The 25,141-nt window shown below is 39.4% G+C and overlaps 1 protein-coding gene across 7 annotated transcripts in view; it reads right to left on the bottom strand.

Moving 5' to 3' along the window:
* The window catches only part of ATP2C1 (ATPase secretory pathway Ca2+ transporting 1), a 160,058-nt gene that overhangs the window by 108,537 nt on the left and 26,380 nt on the right, over positions 1 to 25,141 (bottom strand). Inside the window, exons 1-2 of one of the 7 annotated variants that reach the window (XM_024245401.3) lie at positions 9,851 to 9,869; positions 9,412 to 9,479 (exon numbers count right to left, since the gene is read on the bottom strand). The exons of 2 other annotated variants lie outside the window; for them this stretch is intronic. In XM_024245401.3, the coding sequence (XP_024101169.1) occupies positions 9,412 to 9,417 (6 nt within the window). In that variant the 5' untranslated portion in view covers positions 9,418 to 9,479; positions 9,851 to 9,869. Of the gene's footprint in view, positions 1 to 9,411; positions 9,598 to 9,850; positions 10,178 to 25,141 lie in introns of those variants that run through there. 4 more of the 7 variants (XM_024245404.3, XM_009239313.4, XM_024245400.3 and 1 more) reach the window with 4 other exon arrangements.

Here is a 25,141-nt window from a genome sequence, read left to right as displayed (position 1 = left end):
TAGTTTATAAATGTGAATGTCCTGGTTTTAATAATTATACTATGGTTATATAAGATGTTAACATTAGGAGTAACTGGGCAAAAGATATCCAGGACCTCTTTGTACTATTTTTACACCTTTTATGTAAGTCTAAAGTTATTTCAAATTTTAAAAATCAACATAATTTTAGAAGATTTTAGAAAAACCTCTCAAAGTAAAGTAAATATTTCTACTATAATTGAATTTACATCCAACAGTTAACTACACCTGAATTATACTGCCACTCTGGAAAGAATGTGGCATTTTTTGATCATTAAATTAAAAACTGGGCATAATACTCCATCTACTGATACATCTGTTTGTATAAATTATTCTAAGTTTGAAAGAAATTTGGTACAAGGATGGGGGAAAGGGGTATCATACCATCTACATATTTTTTAAACCTGTCCATTTTGTTGCCATCCTATATTAAGCATGCAACCAGTGTTTTTTAAAGCCTTCAGTGAGCAACAATTATTTTATTAGCAATACAGAAGATGGAAAGGAAAGGAAAGGAAAGGGGAAAGAGTAAGGAGGAAAAAGGAAAGGAAAGGAAAGGGGGGAGGAAGGGGCAGAAGGAAAGAAGGGAGGGAGGGAGAGAAAGAAAGTTTTTTTAGATTCCTTTATACCTTCTCCTAATACCTCCCCCACCATGACCAATGACATTCATTTCATAAAGCAGCTAATTGGTGAACCTAATTTTACAGGCTATGACAAACCAAACCCTTATGAAAAGACATTATGGTGGCATTCTTAACACCCTGTGCTTCCAGACCTAAATAACTACAGGCACAATGGGGAGCCACGTAAGCCTTTAAAAGCAGTTGATGGTGAAATACAATTTAATATCATTTAAAGCTACCAACTTTGAACCCTATAGGGTTAAGTTAAACGATAATTTATTTGCTGTCACAAAATGTACTCTATTATTATTTTCCATTTTTAAGTGGTGTTCCTCAAAAGCTAATTTTTCTAACCAACTGATTAATGAATGGAATATTTAATAATCTTAGTTAAAGATGAAAAACAGGCATGTTATTTCTAAATTCCACCTGCAATTAATTAAAAAACGTACACTAGTAAGTCCAATACATAGTTTACCGAACTCAAACAAACCTACAGTAATTCCATCTAGAGTAAACCGGCTTTTTTCCTAAAAGGAAAGAAATAGCAGCAAAGAATTCCAGTGACTCCCTAAAAATGAGAATGCCACACAGCTATGTACATGTAAGGAGACTTTAAACACTGAGGCTATGACTGGAATAGACCACTAAGGGATTGGTATTAGAGATGAAAATATAGGTGGTCCTGTCCCTAACATCACTGAAACATTCAACTCCTTACAAAATAAAGGGAACATTCAACACCTTACAAAAGAAAGTAAAAAGGCACCTGACAAGCAAAAGAAAGCCACCTAATGAAGACCCTACAAAGGAAATCTAAGGAAGAGTTCTGACTTCAGGGAGGGGTCTACTTAGAATTAATAAATGGTTAAAAGGAAAAAGGCAATAGACACAAGAGGTCTAGCATTTTCCATGAGAAATAATTCAGTACATTTTGGTCTTGATTTCAAAGAATAGTAAAATTGCTTCCAAACAATAACAGTTCTGTGAGCAATAAATAATACATAAAATGTATTTACAGGCTAAAAAGTAAAATTTAAGGGCATAACTCCATTGATCTATATTAAGGGTTTAACTTCATTGTCTACTGCTAGGTGAACACTAAATACTGAATCCTGAAATAGCACAAACCCAAACCAAAGTATAATCAAAATCACAATTTGATAAAACCATGAGAAAAGCATTAAGATTATAAAAGCTACTCTATGTTTCCTAGGCATCCCACTCACCTCTCAGAAAAAAAAAAAAAAAAAAAATGTGAAGCCTTGAAATTAGCAGTTAAAAGACCAAAAGTAACTCCCCTAAATCTATTCATCAAGTAAGGTAAGGGAAATCAGCATTTGCTGAGAGGCTCTTTCATGCCAGGCACTTGTACACACCCTGCCTGGTCTAATTCTAACAAACCCGAAGTAGTCATCATCTCTTTACAAGTGAGGAAACCAAGGCTTAGAGGAGTCAACTTCCTTGCCGTTTATTAGAAAAGTGTTTCTCAATCTTGGCACCATTGACATCTGGGGCTAAAAAATTTTGAGGGTGGCAGGGGGAGGTAGAAGATGCTGTCTTACGGATTGTAGCATGCTTTACCAGCATCCCTGGTCTCTACACACTGGATGCCAGTAGCATACTTTGAGTTGTGGCAACCCAGCATTTCTCTAAACACTGCCAAATGTCCCTTGGGGGCAAAATAATCCCAAGATGAAAACCACTTAGTTAGAAGGAAGAAGCCAGCATTTTCATTCAATTGACATTTTGTACATCCCAGAGTCTGTTCAAGATGAATAAAGGACAAATTCAGGTCTCTGCCTTCAAGAGCTCACTTTGAATCCTGGTGCTTGATTTAAAACCTCTCTCCATGCATAGCTATATGAGCCTCACATCACGACAGTCTGACCTATATACTCCCTTCAGCCAGCCCCTAAATCGGCTCACTCCTTCAACCACAATCAATGGCACCTTCACTGACCCAAACGACATCTTGCAGTCATGTCTGATTCAACTATTCCCTTAATTCTCTGTATCTAGTCACTGTCCAAGTCCTGCTGATTTTTCCTAGGAGTAAAATATCTCCATCATCCATCCCTACCCTTCATTCCCATTACTCTAATATAGATACAAACCAAACTCCCTTTTGTCTTCTAACAGAAGAAATCAGGAGTAACTAATCTCTCTTGGTCCCTCATATGAATTAGGGGTACATATCAAGATATAATAACTGATCTACCAACTTTTAGGATAGAGGGCTGGCAGACTTCAGAGCAGTCCACAATGACCACATCTTTCTCTGGGGTGGGGAGGGATGCTGGAATTTCTCATCTGATACTAGTTTCATAAGCCAAATATTAACTCTTAAGTAAACAGTAACCCTCACAAGCACTAAGAAAAGGACACAGCAGAAATTAGTTTGCATACCACTACAAAGTGGTTTGCATGCAATTTCTGGCATTTGTGCCATGAACTGCTTTTGCCTGCTTCAAAAGAAGGTAGAACTGACACTCAACAGAGCAAGTAAGGTACAACTCCCAAAGAAAGCTTAATTAAACCAACTAATATTTCCACCCCTGCTGATGTAGAAACCTAGATGAAGGCAGGTAAAGCAAACATGCTGCTAGGGAAACACTAAAATAGATGGCCAAACAAAACCTAGTGAAATGCCTGCATACAAAGAGAGATATAAATCTCATATATAACATATACAAATAAAATCACAGCATCAAAAGGCTAAATTATTTATACTACAAATGAAAAAGGCTCCAATTTAAGACGAGAGGAAATCCAGGACCTGGTTCAAAGTTGGATCTTGCCCTTAGGCAGAGAATAACAGAACGTTTATGTACTAATGTACTAAATGCTCTATCCTTTTTAACTTCAGGACACCATAACCAAGATAAATTTCTGAAATTCACAACTTAACCGCAACTTTTAATTTTTACTTTGCATGTTTAAATTTTCAAAAAACACATTTACATATTCAAAAAAATGTCTGATGAGTGACATCCTAAATATTTCCACTTATTATTTCTGAGTTTTCCTATAAAAGGCTGATGGCGAATATATTTATTATCTAGGGTCCTGCTTTTTCCAACTTTATCAAGCTGTTTTAAGTAAGTAAATGAATACATGGAAGTAATTTCTATAAGGATGCATCAATATCTCAAAGCTTTCTAAAAGAATAAAGAATGTCATACTAAAGCTGGGCACAGTGGCTCATGCCTGTAATTCCAACAATTTGGGAGGCCAAGGCAATAAGACTGTTTGAGTCCAGGAGTTCAAGACCAGCCTGGGCAATACATCAAGACCTCGTCTTTAAAAAAATTAAGAAATTAGCTGGGTATAGTGATGTGTGCTTACAATCCCAGCTACTCAGGAGGCTAAGGCAGGGAGATCGCATTAGTCCAGGAGTTAGGGGCTTTGGTGAGCTATAATGATGCTACTGTGTTCCAGCCTGGGTTACAGAGTGAGACTCCATCTCAAAAAAAAAAAAAAAAAAAAGCACAAAGAAAAAAAGGATGTCATACTAAATTAATGCATTTCCTTCTGAGGGACACGAGTTTAGGTCAGCATGCTTACAAAATGATCAAATGGCAAACCAAAAGGCCTTTACTTAAGAAAGCAATTACAACTAACAGGTATATTAAATAATTCCAATTCATATATTCTCTAATACCTATAGCAGAATAAAAAAAGCAGAGATAGAAATTGAATCAGACACCCAGTTACAGCCATCTTAAGATAATGCTTCTGACCCCGACTATTACTGTCTTCTGTCTATAACCTAGGACAGCTTTTCAACATTTCATTCAAACTTTTTCTAAACACATCACAAGTTTAGTCTAAACTAACCTAATTTAACACAATTGGAGTAATTTATTTGTAATTCTACGATTTATACTTTTGTCAGTAGCACCTTAAAGCCTGAAGACAGAAGATACACAGTTGACTCTTTAACAACATGAGTTTCAACTGTAAAGGTCTACTTATACTCAGATTTGCTTCTGTCACCCGAGACAGCAAGACCAACCCCTCCTCTTCTTCAGCCTACTCAACGTGAAGACAATGAGGATGAAGACCTTTATTGTGATCCACTTCTGCTTAATGAATTATAAATATATTTTCTCCTCCTTATAATTTTCTTGGTAAGTTTTTTTCTCTACTTTATTGCAAGAATACAGTATATAATACATATAACATACAAAGTATGTGTTAATTGACTATTTATGTTATCAGTAAGGCTTCCAGGCAACAGTAGAGACTATTAGTAGTGAAGTTTTCAGAGAGTTATAAGTTACACGCAGATTTTCGACTGCATGGTGGGTCAGCACCCCAACCCCCACATTGTTCAAGGGTCAACTGTATTAACAAATGCATATAAGTAGCAGTCATATACATCCAAGAGGAAATTATCAATTTAGTCTTTTTTTGAGAAATCTTTTCTTTTATGAAATGATGGCATTAACCTCAGAATGCACCCTTTACTGCCTTTTACCAACATTTGTCTACATGAAAAGCATAAAGATAACCTTGTCACAACTGATGCCTGAAACCATTATTAAAAAGAATTTGTTTCAACAAAGTAAATGTGAGGGGACCTCTTGAACTGATCCTTAAGATATTTTAAGATGCTACATGTAACAACAGTGTAATTTAAAATTCATGTTAACTTTATCATCAAGCCACAGTGTTCTCGGCACCTTTAAAACAAAATTTAACCTTGTAAAACAGATCATGGCTAACTAAGATCTCCAAAATCAGTCCTGGGCCCCTAGGGGTGTGTTCCCTAGGAAACTATTTTGTTTCATAATGCTTCGGGTTAACAGACCTGAATTCTGCTGACTTTAAATGAATGACAAAAATATGAAGACAAATCAAGTATTTGGAATCCAACTGTCAGAAGGCTATTGCATACAAGTACTCTCTACAGCATCCTCTGGCTTAAATTACTACAGTTTATAAAATGTTGTCATATATACAATCTCTTTTAGTTTCAACTCTTTTTCAGAGTACTAATTAAGACTATCATTTTATGGACAAAACTGCAAACAACATAAACTATATTTCCCACACCCAAAGATATAAAATATTTTTATAACCTGGTTTCCTATTTTCAGTTAAAGGAATAAAATTAAGGTGGCTTCTCATCCCTTTTTCCCTATAGCTTCTCCAACTATAGTAACACAATTTTTTCTTGAGACATTCCTAGCTGATTAACAATTTGAAATTGAATTAAGAAACTGCTTTTAAAAGTAAAGTGTAAATACAACCATTTTCAAACGAAAAAGATTGGGGCATTGTTCTCTACACCTATTAGCTCTGTCTATAATCTTAAATTAACCATGTCCCGAAATCCTGAAGACTATTACATTTCTATCCACTAGTCAAACATTTAAGGCTATATTAAAGTTTCATGTGTATTAAAGTCACAGTGAATTTTCTATGGGAAAGGCCAAATTTATTCCAAAAAATAAATCCATTATTTGAAAGGAAAACCTATTTGCAAGCTTCTCCAGCTAGACATATCTTTTCTAGTAAGCTATCACTTTAAACATGCAATTAACTTTTAAAAATCGGGTAAGAGCTGTTTACTTGTGCATCTCAAGATTCCTAAGTGGTTCTGTTTAGATTTGTGATAAACATGTAAAAAGAAATTCCAAAGGATCTGGATAAAATCCTAACTCACGACTGAATGTTAAGTAGTCCAAAAATTCCAGGAAATTAACATTTTAAATGTTCCTAGTGACAAGCAGAAAGTGTTCATGAAACATCCTGGAGTCTACAGCTAAAAATTGGTCAAGCTTTGCAGAGAAAGTTTAAATGGGCCCTGGGAAAAAGGTCCAGAAGAATCGAAACTGAAGTGCCAAAGAAAATACCACCATTGCTGAAGGAACCAACACATGGATGAAACCATTTCCTCCCCACACCACTGTAAGTTACCTAAGAACCTTCATGCTGATGCTCTAGGAAACCACTATCAATTCTACACTGTTCACACCTACAAATATAACTTACCTGCATACCTACTGGAGGATTCTCTGTTAAACAGCAGCATCACTCAATTCATCCAAGTTAACTGTATGTCAAACATTGCTCTGGCGGCTTCATTTATTACTCCCATCAACTTTGCAAGAGGGCATTATCTCATTTACAGATGAGAAAACTTAGAGGCTGAGAAAGCTTAGAAGCCTAGTAACTTGTCAGATTTTTTAGGAGAGGAAAACATTACCTGTCGGGCTTCAAATCCAAACCTGTCTCTTTCTATACTGGACCCTGGCTTCTTGGTAGAGCCCTAACTTTTTCTGTAGGCTTAAAAGCACTAATGCCATAGAAAATTCCTTATCTAACTCCACTCATCTCTCAACTAACAACGACAACTTCATTTTGAGCATTTTGGCCACTACTTGTTCCCCCTTCCAACATTTAACTGTCATGACAATATTAATGCCAGGTGGCCTATTAGCATGTATCAAACATTCAACTAGGCTATTTATAATTAACATCTACTGAGCACTTACTATGTGCCAGATACTGTTTGAATGTTTACAACAACCTCATAAGGTAGGTTCTATCATTATCTTTATTTTATGAAGAAACGGAAGCACAGAAAACTTTAATATGCACAAAGCCAAATGGTAAGCAACGAATCCAGCATTCAAATCAGTTTGCATGGTTCCACCACAACTCAAGCTCTTAAACGTTATCATTCCTATCTCACAAGAGAATTTATGCAGAGTTTCTCATTTAATCCTCTCAACTCTGTGAGTTAAAGATTATCAATCCCAATTTATAGATGAAGAAATACAGGCTCAGAAAGGTGAAGTATTTTACCTAAAATCACACAGCTTTAAGTGGTTCAAGGCAAGTTAGTCAAGACTTGAATCCATTTTTGTTTCACACCTCCAAATTGTTAATACTACACCATATCAAAGAAGGATGAAAACTATAAAAAGGCAAGTGAACAATAAAAAGGCACAGGTATCAATCTATGTAGTTTAACATGGTCAGTCACTTTTGAAAATTTCTAGGCTATATACGGGTTCTTCTTCAAACTGTTTATGCATAAAAAAAGTTACGATAGTGAGAAACTGACAAAAATGGTCTCTTGATGGTCAAGAATAATGGGACAGAAAACCCCACACGTTTTTAAGAACTGTATAATCTTTTACTATGAAACCATAAAATTCATATTTGGCCACAAAATACAGAGACAGACACAAGCAGGCACCATTCTCCTATCTCACAACTACCCCCTCCCACCTCAGTAGATAATGAGAATCGGCTTTATTACTCGTGCTCTTCTTCCTGAGAGATCAAGAAACAAAAGCAACATGAAAGAATCCACCTACTTTAGGCTACCCTCTTAAATCTGGTACCATTCTGAAAACAAGCTCATAAAGATACATTAAATGTCAGAAGTTATTCAAGATGTTTCTACCAAGAAACAAGTACATGAATGCATTTAACATTCTTTGTCTCATGTGCAGAATGGATTTGCCTTTCTTAAATCAATAAACTTAAAAGAGAGGAAAAAGGCTCAGAAAAGTGATTTTCCTTATCACCAAAAACATTACTGCTTTCAAATGTTTCTCAAGACCCAATTAGACAGTATAACTCCTCTGCAGTTATACACTTTAGTATTTCAGAAAATGTCTTCCGCCAATTATCCATCCAGAGTAAAATTGGACAGTATAATCATGCCTCTCATCATATTCCCTACATAGCCCAGAGGTCTCAGATAGCAAAACAGATTACTGCATCTATAAGAAATATCCATTTCAAAATTACTAGTCCTAGTCAGACAATCAAGCTTACATTCTCAACAATGGAAAAACAAATTAGAAGCAGCCAGCAAGCAAGACTGCAGCTCCTTTATACCAGACACATATTTTTTAAAACAAATTATACAAGAGGAAAAAACTGTCATTTGTTAAGTATCTTTTATAGTATTTTGCAGCCCGGTTAAAGGCAGAAGAAAAAAAAAATGATCACGCACAAGTCAGAAGTCAGTCCAAAGAATAAGTGTTGTTTCAGGAGGGGGAAAAAAAAATCACTTATTCACAATGCTCAACAATTTTAAAAATAATCAGTGCTGTATAGGAAAAGCATTAAATATTTTAACGAGGCCAAAGGGATCATGTAACATGTGAATGACGATCTAATGTGTCCAAAGTGTACAGTGAACAAACAGGTTCCGCTGTCAACCTCCTAAATGATGTTTTGAAATAGGGTGGAACTTTAAGGAAAGCACTCACCTCATAACATTTCATTAAATTCACTGTTTTTTGTGTGTGTGTGAACTGAAAAACAATGAGCTTTTTTCCCCAATGCTAGAGATAATAAAACATGGCTTGCTTTCTTATAAATGAATCCTGCCACACACCACATCGAGGCTTGAAACGCCAATATACAGAGATGCAGCCCATCCCCTTGTCCCCCATTTCCACTTCCCCTTGAGTAATTCCTTTCAAATAGCTATGTAAACATGCACAGACGCTATCTGAAATGAAAACTTCCCTCCCATTCCCTAAGCTGAAGAAAGCAGGAATTCCTCAAGAAAGCTGAATCAAGCTCAGTCACCCACAGAACCTCAATCTCTCAAATGCCCCATGTTACCAAAATAAAAGCTGGATACCCTAAGTAAGCAAATCCTTGGACACTTCACATACACAGTAAATAAATAAGCTCACGAAAATAAAAAGGTGGAAAAACAAAGACAACTTAAAAGCAAACCACCACACCCTCAACTCCGCGTTGCAACCGGTCGGCCAGGGGCCTTTACCTTCATTTTCCATCGAAACTGCACTCGGGTTGATGGCTACAAAGTCTTTAGTGTCAGCCACGGCCACACTGGGAATAGAGAGGAGAGGAGGAGGACAAGGAAGAGAAGCCCAAGGAATCCCAGGCTGTCACCCCCGCTCCCGGCCACGCGTCCCACGGCTGCTCCCACCACCCCTAGCAGCAGCATCTGCAAGAGAAACCAGGAGAAGCGGCGCTGACGAGAGAGAGGCTGAGGAAGGAGTTCCCCGCCCAGCCGCTATCTCGGGAGCCCCCCCCAAGATCCCGCACCCGCCCCGTCGTGTGCCCGCAACGTCCCCAGCTCACGGCAGCGGGGCGGCGCCCTAGAGATGCCCCCCCAGCCATGGGATCCCCGAACCTCCCCTTCCTTCAGAACCTGGAAGTTTCTAGAAATGGGAGCAGGAGGTAATACTGGTACCCACCCAAAGCCCCAGACAGCCCTCCTCCAGGCTGCGGGGTCTCAGCCGCGGGGCTCGCGGGGGCGCCCCGCGCGCCTCGGGAGAAGAGGAGCTGCTCGCGGTGCAGCGGTGCGAGGCGGGAGCCTGCTCCCGGCGTGAGAAGAAGCGAGCGGGAGGGAGGGAGGGAGGGAGGGAGAGAGGGCGGGCGGGGAGGGGAGAGGAGAGGAGGTGAGGGGACCCGTCACGGTCCGCCGGGCCGGCTCCGCGAGGCCGTGCTGGTCTGCTCCCGCCTCCGACTACTGCGCTCCGCCCCTCCCCGCCGCCGGCCGCCCAGTCGCGCCCGGCACTCCTGGGCCAGCCGCGCACCGAGCTTTGTCACTATCACTTCCGCTGAGAGAGGTGCGCGCAGGCGCATTCGTGCTCACGGGCTGGGAAGGCGGAAGTGAAGTGACGGCCGAGACTTCGGCCTGGAATGGACAATGTTTGGGTTTGGATCCGTCCGGTAGGAGGTCGCGCGGGGTTGGTGGCCCGCCCTGTTCTTGCCGGCGCCTCCGTTACCCCAGGGACGGTGTCCGCCCGTTTATATGCACCCACTGAACGCGAGGGTCGGAGATTCGCCCACGCCCCGTGTCGGCCACGCATTCCCGTGGGGCGGCCGCGGGGTCTGCCCAAGCTGACAGTCATGGCCGCTGTCCCCGAGGTGTTTAAGCGTTTTCTACAAAGTCTGTAGGGGAAGCCGCTCCCGTCTGGGTGGCAGTCACAATCTCAGCAGGCGACGTTGAGGCCCGCGGAAGGAAGGGGCGAGGTGCATGCTCTTGCCAGGGACTGGAGCACCGTGAGCAGCCTCCCGAGTCTCGCACTCTCACTTGCAAAACCCTGCACTGACTGCTTGGTTCTTGCGGGAGCCGGTAATCGCGGGGCAACTTCTCAAAATTCTCTAAGGGGTGTGCTTAGTTACCATGTGTAATGAGAGAGCAAGGTTCAGCCTCAGAGAGCTCCAGGGAGAACTAATCTTTTTCATTCGTTGGTGGTGTATAGAACTGGGGAGAGGCTGGAACAGCAAGTAGAAACCAGTCGTACAGCGGTCGAAGCCAATGAACGAGCACTTCTTTGGCCGCTGTACCTTTATCCAGTGGCAATGCCTTTTCACACGTAAACATTTCACTTGCTCGGCATCTTACCCAGACCCCTAATAAGTGCTTTTTAATGAACGATTGGTTTTAATAAACCGTGGTGAGCCAGACATACAATGTTGAACAGAAGTCATCTCACACCCGTAACCACTAGAGGGCAGGGCTTCACCTACCGAGTTGGTTATCATCCTCCAGAGAACTCAAAAGAAAATTTCTGTATATGCTAGATGTGTTTTTCTCCATCAACACTTAGACACTTTACAAATTTGCTTTTTATCTCAGGTCCTGTAACATATTGCAGTGTGCTCTCTAACCACACGTTCAACATCAAAATTAACGGACGGGGTTGCCTGTGTTTCTATATTTATTCCCAAGTAAGTGGTACTAGACTAGGATCGAAAATTCTGGACAGCTTTCTAGATTTACCTTTCTTTTAAGAAATATTGAACTTTTATTCAGCGAGGTCACTTTTAAAGATGAACCCATAAAAATCACTATCAAGTAGATTTCTAGTCTTACGAGTTAACTATTTATGATCCACCTCTGGCATGCATGGTCAGTGATTTTTGTCTGCACAATGACAGAGCCAAATTAATGGACGGGGTTGCCTGTGTTTCTATATTTGTTCCCAACTAAGTGGTACTAGACTAGGATCGAAAATTCTGGACGATTTTTAGATTTACCTTTCTTTTAAGAAATATTGAACTTTTATTCAGCGAGGTCACTTTTAAAGATGAACCCATAAAAATCACTATCAAGTAGATTTCTAGTCTTAGGAGTTACTATTTATGATCAACCTGTGGCATGCATGGTCAGTGATTTTTGTCTACACAATGACATAGCCTGTGATTTGTACAATGATTGTGATCTCTCGTAATCAATTTGCAACAGTTATTACTGTACATATTCAACCTTGAAACAGCATTATATTAAAAACAAAATCATGTAAGGTAGGAAATTACACAATATAAACACTTTGATAACATATGCATTTAAAAATAGAGTACAGAATTTGGTATTGGGTCACTTTAGCTGAAACATTTTTCTAAAGCAACTTTTCAGAACTATCTATTGTATTAATATACTGCAATACTCTAGCATTAACACTGAATCTATAACTCCTCCAAAAGATTTATAGCTCCATGGTTTATTCCTAAAATGACTTAAACTGAAATTTTACTTTTGGTCCCCTAAATTATGAAAATCATTGTTCCTATTACTAAGCCAAAAAAGAAACTGGTAAGATCAAGATCAGCTTTACCAAGAAGAATTGACCTATTAGTCATTTTATATTAAAAACTTAAGCATCTGGAAATTTTGGTGTCTGAGGGGGTTCTGGAACCGATCCCCTGTGGACAATGAGGGATGACTATATACCTATATATGTCATACACACACATATGTATACGTATAGACAAACATATACACATATATATGTATATTCATACACCCACATATACATACACACTACCCTTCTTTCAAAAGATTTTTGTAAGAATCTCATAAAGTAAGTGAACACAGGTTGCAAATTACAAGCACTATAGAAGTATAAGATTATTATAGAGAGAAACAAGCAAATCCCTGGAGTGTTAGCTAGCTACAATGGGATTGATGGCAATGAAACATATTATTTCCGAGTTTCAGCTTATTGCTTCCATAGAAATCAAAGCTCTAAAAATCCTTTCTACTCTCCTTTTGTCCTGAATATTTAACCTACAAAATTAAATGCATCTGATGCAAAAAGTGATCACGTGCAAGAAAGGGAAATTTGTCAGGCTTCTCCGCTTGGGGGAAATATTACAAATGGGAAAGATTGAAGAAGAATGGTCATGACATTCTAATTTTCTTTATACTGTGCTTTATTCCACAAAGGGTGTGTGGCATCTTGTTTTTCATATCAAATTTGATAGCTGCATTTTTATAAACCTGGATGGTAAAAGAATATGTGGTTCTTTAGGGATTTAAAAATTAAAACTTGGAAAAAATTATTTTAAAATCTTTCCTCAATTAATGAATGTCTTCTTTTAAAGGCTGTTTTAATGTTGTTTAAAGTACCAGAGGTTAATAGTTAAGAAATTTCACCTAGCTGCTAGAAAAGAAATTGTCATTTTATTTTAAGTTGAACATTTTATTTATTTACTTACTAACTTACTTAAGAGACAGAGTCTCTGTCGCTGAGGCTGGAGTGCAATGGTGCCATCATAGCACACTGCAGTCTTGAACTCCTGGGCTCAGGAGTCTTGAACTCCTGGGCATGAACCACCATGCCTGGCAAAGTTGGACATGTTAAAAACATATAAAGATGCATCACTTTATTTTTATAAGCTAACCTACTCCAACAGAACAACAGAAGTATTTTTCTTCTTATAAGATAAAGGACATGCTAAATGTCAAGTTTAGAAAACTATAGTTTTATTGCCAAGAGTGTTGTATGAAATCAGTTCCTAACAAACGTCTACCAGAATTGCTATAAATCTGCCTAGTTCCATGTTTTGGCAGTGCTGGAAGATTAAAAGTTGGAAACAAGAATAAAAATTGAAGGACTCATATGAGCTACTTGTGTTTGGTTGGTTTTAATAGCACCCAGATCCAGATCCCCAAGTACTCTACAAATATTTTATCACTCACACAATTCCATAGCCTCTTTCACACTTGCTAGCATTTTAAACATGAAATATTTGATGAAACTGAGAAGACGAAATGAGAGAACTTATACTCTTAATTTTTATTGTTAAAGAAGTTTATTTCAAGTATGACAGTCTCTCCATTCATTGGCTCAGATTCTGAGCCAGTGATAATATTTGGGATCTCTTATATACTACCAATCTTCTGGATTAGACATGAGTGTGGATGGGATGCATGTGGAAATAAGAAAGAGGTAAGAGCAAAGTGAGTGTGAGTCCCATGACCAAGAGTACCATGACCAATGAACTTCATCATTTCCATGGAAAACAGACATACAATATTCCAAATTATATAAACTACAGGATTTGTTTTGAGATACAAATGTACCCATTTAAATGATAATATTCCACCTAGTTTCCAAACTAGCATAATTCACCTCTGGCCCCAAAACATTTGACAGCAGTAAATATGTAATAAAGACCTGTTAAATAAATGGATAGCCTGAAAAATGTTTATCATAAATATTTTTTGTTGAATGAATAACAATCTACTTGTTTCCTATGATCAAACTAAAATCCAAGCTTCTACTTTCCTGTAAAACCATGAGGACTTAAGGGATTTTTAAGAAGTTTAAGGGTTTCTGGTGCATCTCACACCTATAATCCCAACATTTTGGGAGGCTGAGGCAGGAAAATTGCGTGAGCCCAGGAGTTCAAGACCAGGCTGGACCACATAGTGAGATCCTGTCTTTACAGAAAATAAAAGCATTAGCTGGGTGCAGTGGCACACACCTGTGGTCCCTGATACTCAGGCAGCTGGGGTGGGAAGATTGCTTAAGCCCAGGAGGTCGAAGCTGCAGTGAGCTGTAATCATGCCACTGCACTCCAGCCTGGGGGACAGAGCAAGAACCTGTCTCAAAAAAAAAAAAAAAAAAAAAAAAAGTTTAAAAAATAAACCTACATCTCCAAAAACCACAAAGGGGTTAACTAGGACAACATTATCTGAATGGGAATAAGTCCTAATTGTTGTAAGAAATGCTCGATATTGAGCACTGCCCAGAGCAAATAAAATTGCACACCCAGATTTTGAGCCCAGGTAACCATTTGAAATTGAAAGATAACAGTGTTGAGGTGCTTGTTTCCATGCATTTGAGAAATTTTAGCTGAGCCTGTGCTTTTGATTTTGATGGCATGCATATTAATGCCTGACAAAAAGCATTATACACTAGGTCGAATAATATACACTAGGTCATTTTGTTCAACATCATTTCATTAAATGATGAGAGAAAAAAACATCAATTACTGGTGGGGCCACTGTATTGAGTTTGCACATTCTCCCTGCGTCTACATGGGTTTTCTCCAGGTATTCTGGTTTCCTCTCATATCCCTAAGTTGTGCATGTTAGGTTAATTGGCGTGTCTAAATTGTCCCAGTGTGAGTGAGTGTGTGTACGTGTGTACCCTGCGATAGAATGGCATCCTGTCCAGGGTTGATTCCTCCCTTGAGTGCTGAGCCGCCGGATAGGCTCCAGCCACCTACAACCCGGAACTGGAATAATTGGGTAAATAATTACCTTATTTGTTTTATTAATCTTTCTTAAATGTATGTATAACTCACATTTATTTCAGTGTTTAATATTTGAAGTGTTTTGGAGAGCAGAGCAAGATGGCGGAATAGAAGCCTATACCATTGATAACCCCCGACAGGAACAACACATTTTAACAACTATCTGCATACTGGAAAGTTTAACAACTAACTGCATACCATCACAAGAACCAAAAATCAGAGCAATCGGAGTACCTGGTTTTATATTCATATCACTGAAAGAATCATTGAAAAGAGTAGGAGAGACAGTCTTGAATCACTGACACCACCCCTTCCCCATAACCTAGCAGCAGCCATGCTACACAGAGAGTCTACGCACTTGGGGGAGGGAGAGTGCAGTGACTAGTGGTCTTTCTGTTGAACTCAGTGCTGCCATGTCACAGTGGAGAGCAAAGCCATGCTGAGCTCAGCCAGCACTCATGCATGAAGGGAACATTTGGACCAGACCTAGCCAGAGGGGAATGGACCATCCCAATTGTCAGAACTTGAGTTTTTTGGCAAGCCTCACCACCATGGGCCAAAGTGCTCTGGGGTTCTAGGTAAACTTGAAAGGCTGTCTAGGACACAGGGATTGCAGTTCTTAGGCAACTTCTAGTGCTGGGCTGGGTTGGGCTTAGAGCCACTGGACTAGGGTGGTATATGACCTAGGGAGACACCAGCCAGGGAATCTAAGGGAGTGCTTGTGCCATCCTTCCCCCAACCCCAGGCAGCACAGCTTGAAGCAACAAAAGTGACTCCTCTGCGTATGAAAAGGGGAGAAAAGAAGACTTTGTTTTGCATCTTGCATACCAGCTCAGTCACAGTAGGATATGGCACTGGGCAGTCATGAGGCCCCCATGCCAGACCCTAGCTCATGGATGACATGTCTAGACACACCATGGGCCAAAAAGTAAACCGCTGCCTTGAAGGGAAGGATCCACACCTGGCAGGATTCATCACCTGTGACTAAAGAGCCTTGGGGCACTAAATAATCAGCATCAATACCCAGGTAGTGCATCATGGCATGGGCCTTGGGTGAGACTCTGAGACGTGTCTTCAAGTGAGACCCAGAACATTGCCAGCTGTGGTGGCTATGGTGAGAGACTCCTCCTGCTAGAGAAAAGCAGAGGGGAAAGTAAAGAGGACTTAGTCTTGCACTTTAGATACCAGCTCAGTCAGAGTGGGTTAGACCAACAAGTGGGCTCTTGAAGTCCCCAATCCCAGGCCTAACCTCTTGGATGGCATTTCATGACCTTCGCTGGGCCAGAGGGAAGCCCATTGCCCTGAAGGGTATGTCCCAAGCCTGGCAGCATTCACCACAGGCTGACTGAAGATCCTTTGAACTTTCAGTGAATACCAATGATGGTGTAGAAAACCACCCATGGCCTAGTGATAGTGGTTGCCACAGGGAGAGGTTCCTCTGCCTGTGGAAAGGGGAGGGAAGAGCAGGAAGGACTTTGTATTGTGGTTTAAGTGCCAGCTTAGCTACAGTAGAATAAAACGTCAGGTAGACATATAAGGATTTTTGACTGCAGTCCCTAGCTCCCATACACCATCTCTGGACCCACCTGGGGCTGTGGGGAACTCACTGCCCTGAAGGGAAAGACACAAACCTGGCTGGTTTCACCACCCGCTAATGGTAGAGCCGTGGGGACTTGAGTGAACATAGGTGGTACCCAGGTAGTGGTTACAGAAAGCCATGGGCAAGACCTAGTGCTGTGCTGGCTTCAGGTGTGACCCAGCACCGTCCCAGTGGTGAGGGCCGGGGGGTGGTATGTCACTCTACCTGCAGCCCTAGGCAGCTCAGCATAGAGAGATTTCATTTGTTTGGGAAAAAGTAAGGGTAAAGAACAAGAGTCTCTGCCTCATAATACAGGGTTTTATCCAATAATTCTTCAGGGTTTTATCCAAGACCACCAAGGCAGTACCTCTACAAGTCTACAAGAACCACAGCCTTACTAGGCTTGAGGTGCCCCCTCATGCAGCTATGGCTTAGACCACAATATCCTAGTTCTTTCAAATACCTGAAAAGCCTTCCCAAGGAGGATGGGTACAAACAAGTCCAGACCGTGAAGACTACAATAAATACCTAACATTTCAATGCTCAGACACCAATAAACATCAAGACCATCCAGGAAAACATGACCTCACTAAATGAACTAAATAAGACACCAGGGATCAATCCAAGAGAAACAGAGATATGTGACCTTTCAGACAGAGAATTCAAAATAGCTCTTTTTAGAAAACTCAAAGAAATTCAAGATAACAGAAAAGAAATTCAGAATTTTATCAGATAAATTTAACAAACAAATTGAAATAGTTAAAAAGAAGCAAAACTTCTAGAGTTGAAAAATGCAACTGGAATACTAAAGAATGCATCAGAGTCTCTTAATAGCAGAATTGATCAAGCAGAAAAAATAAATAGTGAACATGTAGAAAGGCTATTTGAAAATACACGGTCAGAGAAGACAAAAGAAATAAGGATAAAAAAGAATGAAGCATGGCTATAAGATCTAGAAAATAGCCTTAAAATGGCAATAACTCTTAAATTATTGGCCTTAAAAAGGACGTAGAGAAAGAGATGGGGATAGAAAGTTTATTCAAAGGGATGATACCAGAAAACTTCCTAAGCCTGGAGAAAGATATCAACACTCAAGTACTAAAAGACTGTAGAACACCAAGCAGATTTAACCCAAAGCCTACCCCCTAGGTATTTAATATATCAAACTCCCAAAAGTCAAGGGTAAAGAAAGGATCCTAAAAGCAGCAAGAGAAAAGAAACAAATAAAATGGAGTTCCCAAATGTCTGGCAGCAGACTTTTCAGTGGAAATCTTACAGGCCAAGAGACAGTGGTGTGACATATTTAAAGTGCTAAAGGAAAAAAATAAAATTTATTGTAGAATAGTATATCCGGTGAAAATATCCTTCAAGCATGAAGGACAAATAAAGACCTTCCCAGACAAACAAAAGCTGAGGGATTTCATCAATGCTAGATTTGTCCTAAAATAAATGTTAAACAGAGTTCTTCAACCTGAAAGACAAAGATGTTAATGAGCAATAAGAAATCGTCTATATGAATATTTACAACAAACCCTCATGACGTGTTTATCTATGTAACAAACCTTCACGTGTACGCCCAAATCTAATATAAAAATTAAAATACATATATATATGTACAAACTCACTGGTAATAGTAAGCACATAGAAATCAGAGAATATTATAACTGATTGCAAAAACAAACTGTAATTGTGGCATGTAGAGTACTCTTAAGTAGAAAGTCTAAATGGTGAACCAATCAAAAATGATAACTACAACTTTTCAAGACATAGTACAATGAAACAGAAACAAGAAGCTAAAAAGCAGGGGGACAAAGTTAAAGTGTAGAGTTTCTATTAGTTTTCTTTTTTTATGTTTTTTTGTTTATGCGATCAGTTTTAAGTTGTCTTAAGTTTAAAATAATGGGTTATAAGATAGTGTTTGCAAGCCTCATCTTGAAAAACATACAATAGACACGAAAACTATAAGAAGCAAGAAATTAAATCATACCACCACAGAAAATCACCTTCACTAAAAGGAAGACAGAAGGAAGGAAAGAAGGAAGAGAAGACCACAAAACAACCAGAAAACAAAATAGTAACAGGAAGTCTCTACTTATCAATAATAACATTAAGTGCAAATGGACGAAACTGTCCGACCAAAAGACACAGAGTGGCTGAATAGATTAAAAAACAAGACCCAGTGATCTATTATCTATAAGAAACACACTTCACCGGCTGTGCACAGTGGCTCATGCCTGTAGTCCCAGCACTTTGGGAGGCAGAGGCGGGTGGATCACCTGAGGTCAGAAGTTTGAGACCAGCCTGGCCAACATAGTGAAACCCTGTCTCTACTAAAAATACGAAAATTAGCTGGGCATTGTCGCGGGTGCCTCTAATCCCAGCTACTCCAGAGGCTGAGGCAAGAGAATCACTTGAACCCAGGAGGCGGAGTTTGCAGTGAGCCAAAATCGCACCATTGCACTCCAGCCTGGGCAACAAGAGCAAGACTCTGTCTTAAAAAAAAAAAAAAAAAAAGAAAGAAAGAAAAGAAAAGAAACACACTTTACCTATTAGGATACACATAGGCTGAAAATAAAAGTATGGAAAAAGATATTCCAAGCCAATGGAAACCAAAAAAGAGCAGGAGTAGCTATGCTTATATCAGACAAAATAGTTTTCATGACAAAAACTATAAGAAGAGACAAAGAAGGTCATCATATAATGATAAAGAGGTCAATTCAGCAAGAGGATATAACAATTATAAATATGTATGTACCTAACACTGGAGCACCCAGATATATAAAGCTAATTTTATTAGAGCTAAAGAGAGAGACCTCAATACAAAAATAGCTGGAGAAATAAACACTCCATTATCAGCATTGGACAGATCTCCTAGACAGAAAATCAACAAACATCAGATTTAATCTGCACTGTAGACCAAATGGACCTAATAGATATTTACAGAACATTTCATCCAGTGGCTGCAGATTACACATTCTTCTACTCAACACATGGAGTAGTCTCAGGGACAGACCATATGTTAGGTCACAAAAGAAGTCTTAAACGTTCTGCAGAAATGAAGTAATATCAAGCATCTTGTCTGACCACAATGGAATAAAACTAGAAATTAATAACGAGGAATTTTGAAAACTATACAGATACGTGGAAATTCAACAATATGCTCCTGAATGACCAGTGGATCAATGAAGAAATTAAGAAGGAGAACGGGCACAGTGGCTCACGCCTGTAATCTCAGCACTTTGGGAGGCCGAGGTGGGCAGATCACCTGAGGTCAGGAGTTCGAGACCAGCCTGGCCACTGTCGTGAAACCCCCCTCTCTACTAAAAGTACAAAAATTAGCCAGGCATGGTGGCCAGAGCCTGTAATCCCAGCTACTCAAGAGGCTGAGGTGGGAGAATTACTTGAACCCGAGAGGCGGAGGTTGCAGTGAGATGAGATGACACCACTGCAGTCCAGCCTGGGCGACACAGAAAGACTCTATCAAAAAAGAAAGAAAGAAAGAAAGAAAGAAAGAAAAAGAAATTAAGAAAGAAATTGAAAAATTTCTTGAAATAAATGCTAATGGAAACACAACATACCAAAACATATCAGATACAGTGAAAGAGGGAAGTTTATAGCTATAAGTACTAAGAGGGAAGTTTAAGCTCTAAGTACCTACATCAAAAAGAAGAAAGAGGGTTGGGTGCAGCAGCTCACACGAGTGATCCCAGCACTTTGGGAGGCCGAGGTGGGCAGATCACTTGAGGTTAGGTCAGGAGTTTGAGACCAGCCTGGACAACATGGTGAAACCCTGTCTCTACTAAAAAGACAAAAGTTAGCCAGGCGTCATGGCAGGTGCCTACAATCCCAGCTATCTGGGAGGCTGAGGCAGGAGAATTGCATGAGCCTGGGAGGCAGATGTTGCAGTGAGCTAAGATCACACCACTGCACTCCAGCCTAGGTGACAGAGCAAAACTCTGTGGAAAAAAAAAAAAAAAAAAAAAGAAGAAAGACTTCAAATAAATATCCTAATGATGCATCTTCTAAAAAATTAGAAAAGCAATAGCACATCAAACTCAAAATTAGTAGGAAAAAAAGCAGTAATAAAGATCAGAGCAGAAATAAGTTTGAAATGAAGAAAACAATAAAAATGTCAATGAAACAAAAAGTTAGTCTTTTGAAAAGATGAACAAAACTGACAAACCATTAGCCAGACTAACAAAGAAAAAAAAGGAAAAGACCCAAATAAAATCAGAGATGAAAATGGAAATATTGCAACTGATACTACAGAAATTCAAAGGATCATTAGTGGCTAGTATGATCAACCATATGCTAATAAATTGGAAAATTTAGAAGAAATGGGTAAACTCCTAGATACATACAACCTACCAAGATTAAACCATGAAGAAATCCAAAGCCTGAACAGTAACAAGTAACAAGATTGAAGCCATAATAAAAAGTCTTCCAGCAAAGAAAAACTTGGGACCTGATGGCTTCACTGCTGAATTCTACCAAACATTTAAAGGTGAACTAATACCAATGCTACTCAAACTATTACAAAAAATAGAGGAGGAGGGAATACTTCCAAACTCATTCTACGAGGCCAGTGTTACCCTGATACAAAGAACAAAGACACATCAAAAAAAAAAAAAAATCTACAGGCTGGCGTCTCTGATGAATATTAATGCAAAAATCCTCAATGAAATACTAGCAAACCAAATTCAACAATTCATTAAAGACACCATTCATCATGACCAAGTGAGCTTATCCTTGGGATGCAAGGATGGTTCAACATATGCAAATCAATTAATGTGATATGTCATAGCAACAGAATGAAGGACAAAAACCATATGATCACTTCAATTGATGCTGAAAAACCACTTGATAAAATTCAACATCTCTTCATGAAAAAAACCCTTTAAAAACTAGGTAGAGAAGGAACATATCTCAACATAATAAAAGTTGTGGCTGGGCATGGTGGCTCACGTCTGTAATCCCAGCACTTTGGGATGCCAAGACAGGCAGATCACTTGAGGTCAGGAGTTTGAGATCAGCCTGGCCAATATGGTGAAACCTCATCTCTACTAAAAATACAAAAAATTAGCCAGGTGTGGTGGTGCATGCCTGTAATCCCAGTTACTCGGGATTACAAGAGGCAAGAGAATCACTTGAACCCAGGAGGTGGAGGTGGTAGTGAGCCAGGGTTGCACCACTGCATTCCAGCCTGGGCAACAGAGTGAGAAAAAAAAGAAGAAGGAGAAAGAAAAGAAAGAAAAAAGTATATGACAGACACACAGCTAGTATCACCCTGAATGGGGAAAAACTGAGAGTCATTATTGTAGACTGGAACATGAAAAGGATGCCCACTTTTTCACCACTATTATTCAACATAGTACTGGAAGTCCTAGCTAGAGCAATTAGGCAAGAGAAATAAAAAAAAGAACATCTAAACTGTAAAAGAAGAAGTTTAATTACTTTTATTTGCAGATGATATGACTATATATTGGAAAAACCTAAAGACGCCACCAAAAACTATTAGAACTGATAAATAAAGTCAGTAAAGTTGCAGGACACAAAATCAACATACAAAAATCAGTAGCATTTCTAAATGCCAACAGAATACAATATGAAAAAGAAGTAAAAATAATCCCACACGTAATAGCCACAAATAAAATTAAATCCCTAGAAATTAACTTAACCAAAGAAGTGAAACATCTCTATGATGAAAACTGTAAAACACTGATGAAAGCAATTGAAGAGGATGCAAAACAATGTAAACATATTCTATGTTCATGGAATGCAAGAATTAATATTTTTAAATGTCCATGCTACCCAAAGCAATCTACTGATTGAATGCAATCTCTACCAAAATGCCGATGACTTTCCTCACAGAAATAGAAGAAATAACATGGAAAACATGGAGAAACACCATCTCTACAAAAAACTTAAAAACTAGCTGGGCATGGTGGTGTGCACCTGTGGTCCCAGCAACTTGGGAGGCTGAGGTGGGAGGACTGCTTGAGCCCAGGAGGACAAGGCTGTGGTGAGCCATGTTCACACCACTGCACTCCAGCCTGGACGAGAGAGAGAGAAAGGAGGGGAAGGGGGAGGGGGAGGGGGAGGAGGAGGAGGAGAAGAAGAAGAAGAAAAAGAAAAGGAGGTCTTAAAATAGGTGAGTAAGTTAAATTGCCACTGGCCAATATCTTCCACCAGCTTTGAAAGCTTTGCTGACGGGTTGGTTGTTTTAAATTAAAACTGTGGGAAAAATTCTGTATCATATCTGCAGGCCTCTAGCTGTGTTTGCATTAATAGCCTAGGCCTCCTCCCTCCATTTAAATGCTGTATGAATTTCATATCAGAAACATTTTCAATCTCTCTTTATCCTGCTGCACACTGGGATGTGAGAGTGCTTTGGGAAAGGTTGCATTTCCTCATACCTCCAAAATGGTACGTTTTGCACTTAAAAGTTTTCTATCCCAATAACTGCTGGAAGTCAGATATTTTCTGCAAAGCTTGCATCTGTGTCTGAACTTGTCCCATGTCCTTCCAGGCCCCCTGCAGAAATCATCTCTCTCCACTGTGCTTCCTATTGTGCAAATAAATGAGAAAAAAGGCAAAAAATGCCGTTATGATAATAAATTGGAGAGTGAGATACACAGCCCCAAGGCTTTATGAGGATCCTGCAGTTTAGCCCTGGACAATCATCCAAACAGACCACTAGTCCCACTGAGCGTACTATGGGAGATACAGAACCCATATCAATGAGATGGTTTTTGAAATAGATAATGAAAAAGGGGAAATTACAATTTGGCAATATAGTTTGTGAGACAAATGATAGAGAAGGGTAATTACAAATTGGCAGGAAAGAGTTTTTGCAACACAAGCAAATTGTTAATCCTTTAGGTTAGAAAATTTATTGCTACAATCAAAGATCAGGTGGAAAATTGGATTAGAAGCATTTACAGTATGCCTTCGGACAACCTTATTTTTCTTCCTTGGTTATAAAAGGTAATGCTTTTGTAGCCTATATCATATTTTAAGTTTTTAATAGTTCCAAATGTCCAACACTTAGGTGAATTGGAAAAATGAGGATTTGGAGGGGTAAAACTTCCTATGAGTGGGAAAACAGGTAAGCTGAGGTGAAAATTTGGGGCTTGAACTGACCCAATCAAGCTCCCAATTCAAACATCTGAATGCAAAACTATTTTCTGCAAAACTGCTACATCAACTACTAGAAATATTGGTATTTTAAATGAGCAGTGTCCCAGTCTAGAATATTTAACAGGAGGCTTACAAACTAAAAATGGCACCAGGCCCTTTGAGGTGAGTAAAGGGAACTCTGTAATTTTCCAAATGATAATTATAGTATATCTTTTAATGAATGTCATAAGTAATCCTCAAACATCCATTCCCAGCCACCATCAACACCTTTGCACTCCTCCTAGGTACCTGCTGCCACCACCACACCAAATAGGGGTTAAAGGACCAGACTGCATGAGGGTTCACTATCACTTCTGCCAGCAACCCAGCCCATTCCAGTGATGAGGTCATCATGCACCCATGTGCTGCCCAGGGGCCCAAGGATCATCTCACCTGGCATCCCCATCCAGCACAGCTTTCCCACAGCCTCCACAGACAACTGCAACCTAAGCCACTGAGGAACTGGCAGACACCACTGATGTTGATGACAGCCAAAGAAATTATACAGAGACTGTACTATTGCTCCCACCCAAAATGAAAGTCAAAGCACTCTACCCAACTGACATTATGAATATATCTATAGGAAAAAGTCTTTTTCTATGAAAGATACTCTATAAAATTGGAAGAAAACAATGGTTACACCAAATGCACAGATATTAACATAGAGAAACAAAAAAACATGAAAAAGCAAGGAAATATAACGGCACCAAAAAACAACGGCAATTCTTCAGTAGCAGAATACCAAAAAAGGAAATGCATGAAATGCTTGAAAAGGAATTCAAAATAATTATCTTCAGAAAACTCAGTGAAATGCAAACAAACACAGATAAACAATACAATAAAATCAAGAAAACAATTCAGGATCTGAATGAAAAATTCAACAGAGGTACATTTCATTAAAAAAAAGAGAAAAAAAACAGAAATATCGGCCAGGCATGGTGATTCACACCTGTAATCCCAGCACTTTGGGAGGCTGAGGCAGGTGGATCATGAGGTCAGCAGTTCAAGACCAGCCTGGCCAACATGGAGAAACCCTGCCTCTACTAAAAAATAAAAATACAAAAATTAGCTTAGCTGTGCATGGTGGCGTGTGCCTGTAATCCCAGCTACTCAGGAGGCTGAGGAAGGAGAATTGCTTGAACTGGGACCCAGGAGGCAGAGGTAGCAGTAAGCCAAGACCGTGCCACTGCACTCCATCCTGGACAACAGAGTGAGACTCTGTCAAAAAAAAAAA

This window comes from Pongo abelii, chromosome 2 (genome assembly GCF_028885655.2).
Source record: "Pongo abelii isolate AG06213 chromosome 2, NHGRI_mPonAbe1-v2.0_pri, whole genome shotgun sequence".
Lineage (NCBI taxonomy): Eukaryota > Metazoa > Chordata > Mammalia > Primates > Hominidae > Pongo > Pongo abelii.
The sequence above is the reverse complement of the archived record's forward strand: the minus strand, read 5'-3'. Positions and strand labels throughout refer to the sequence as shown.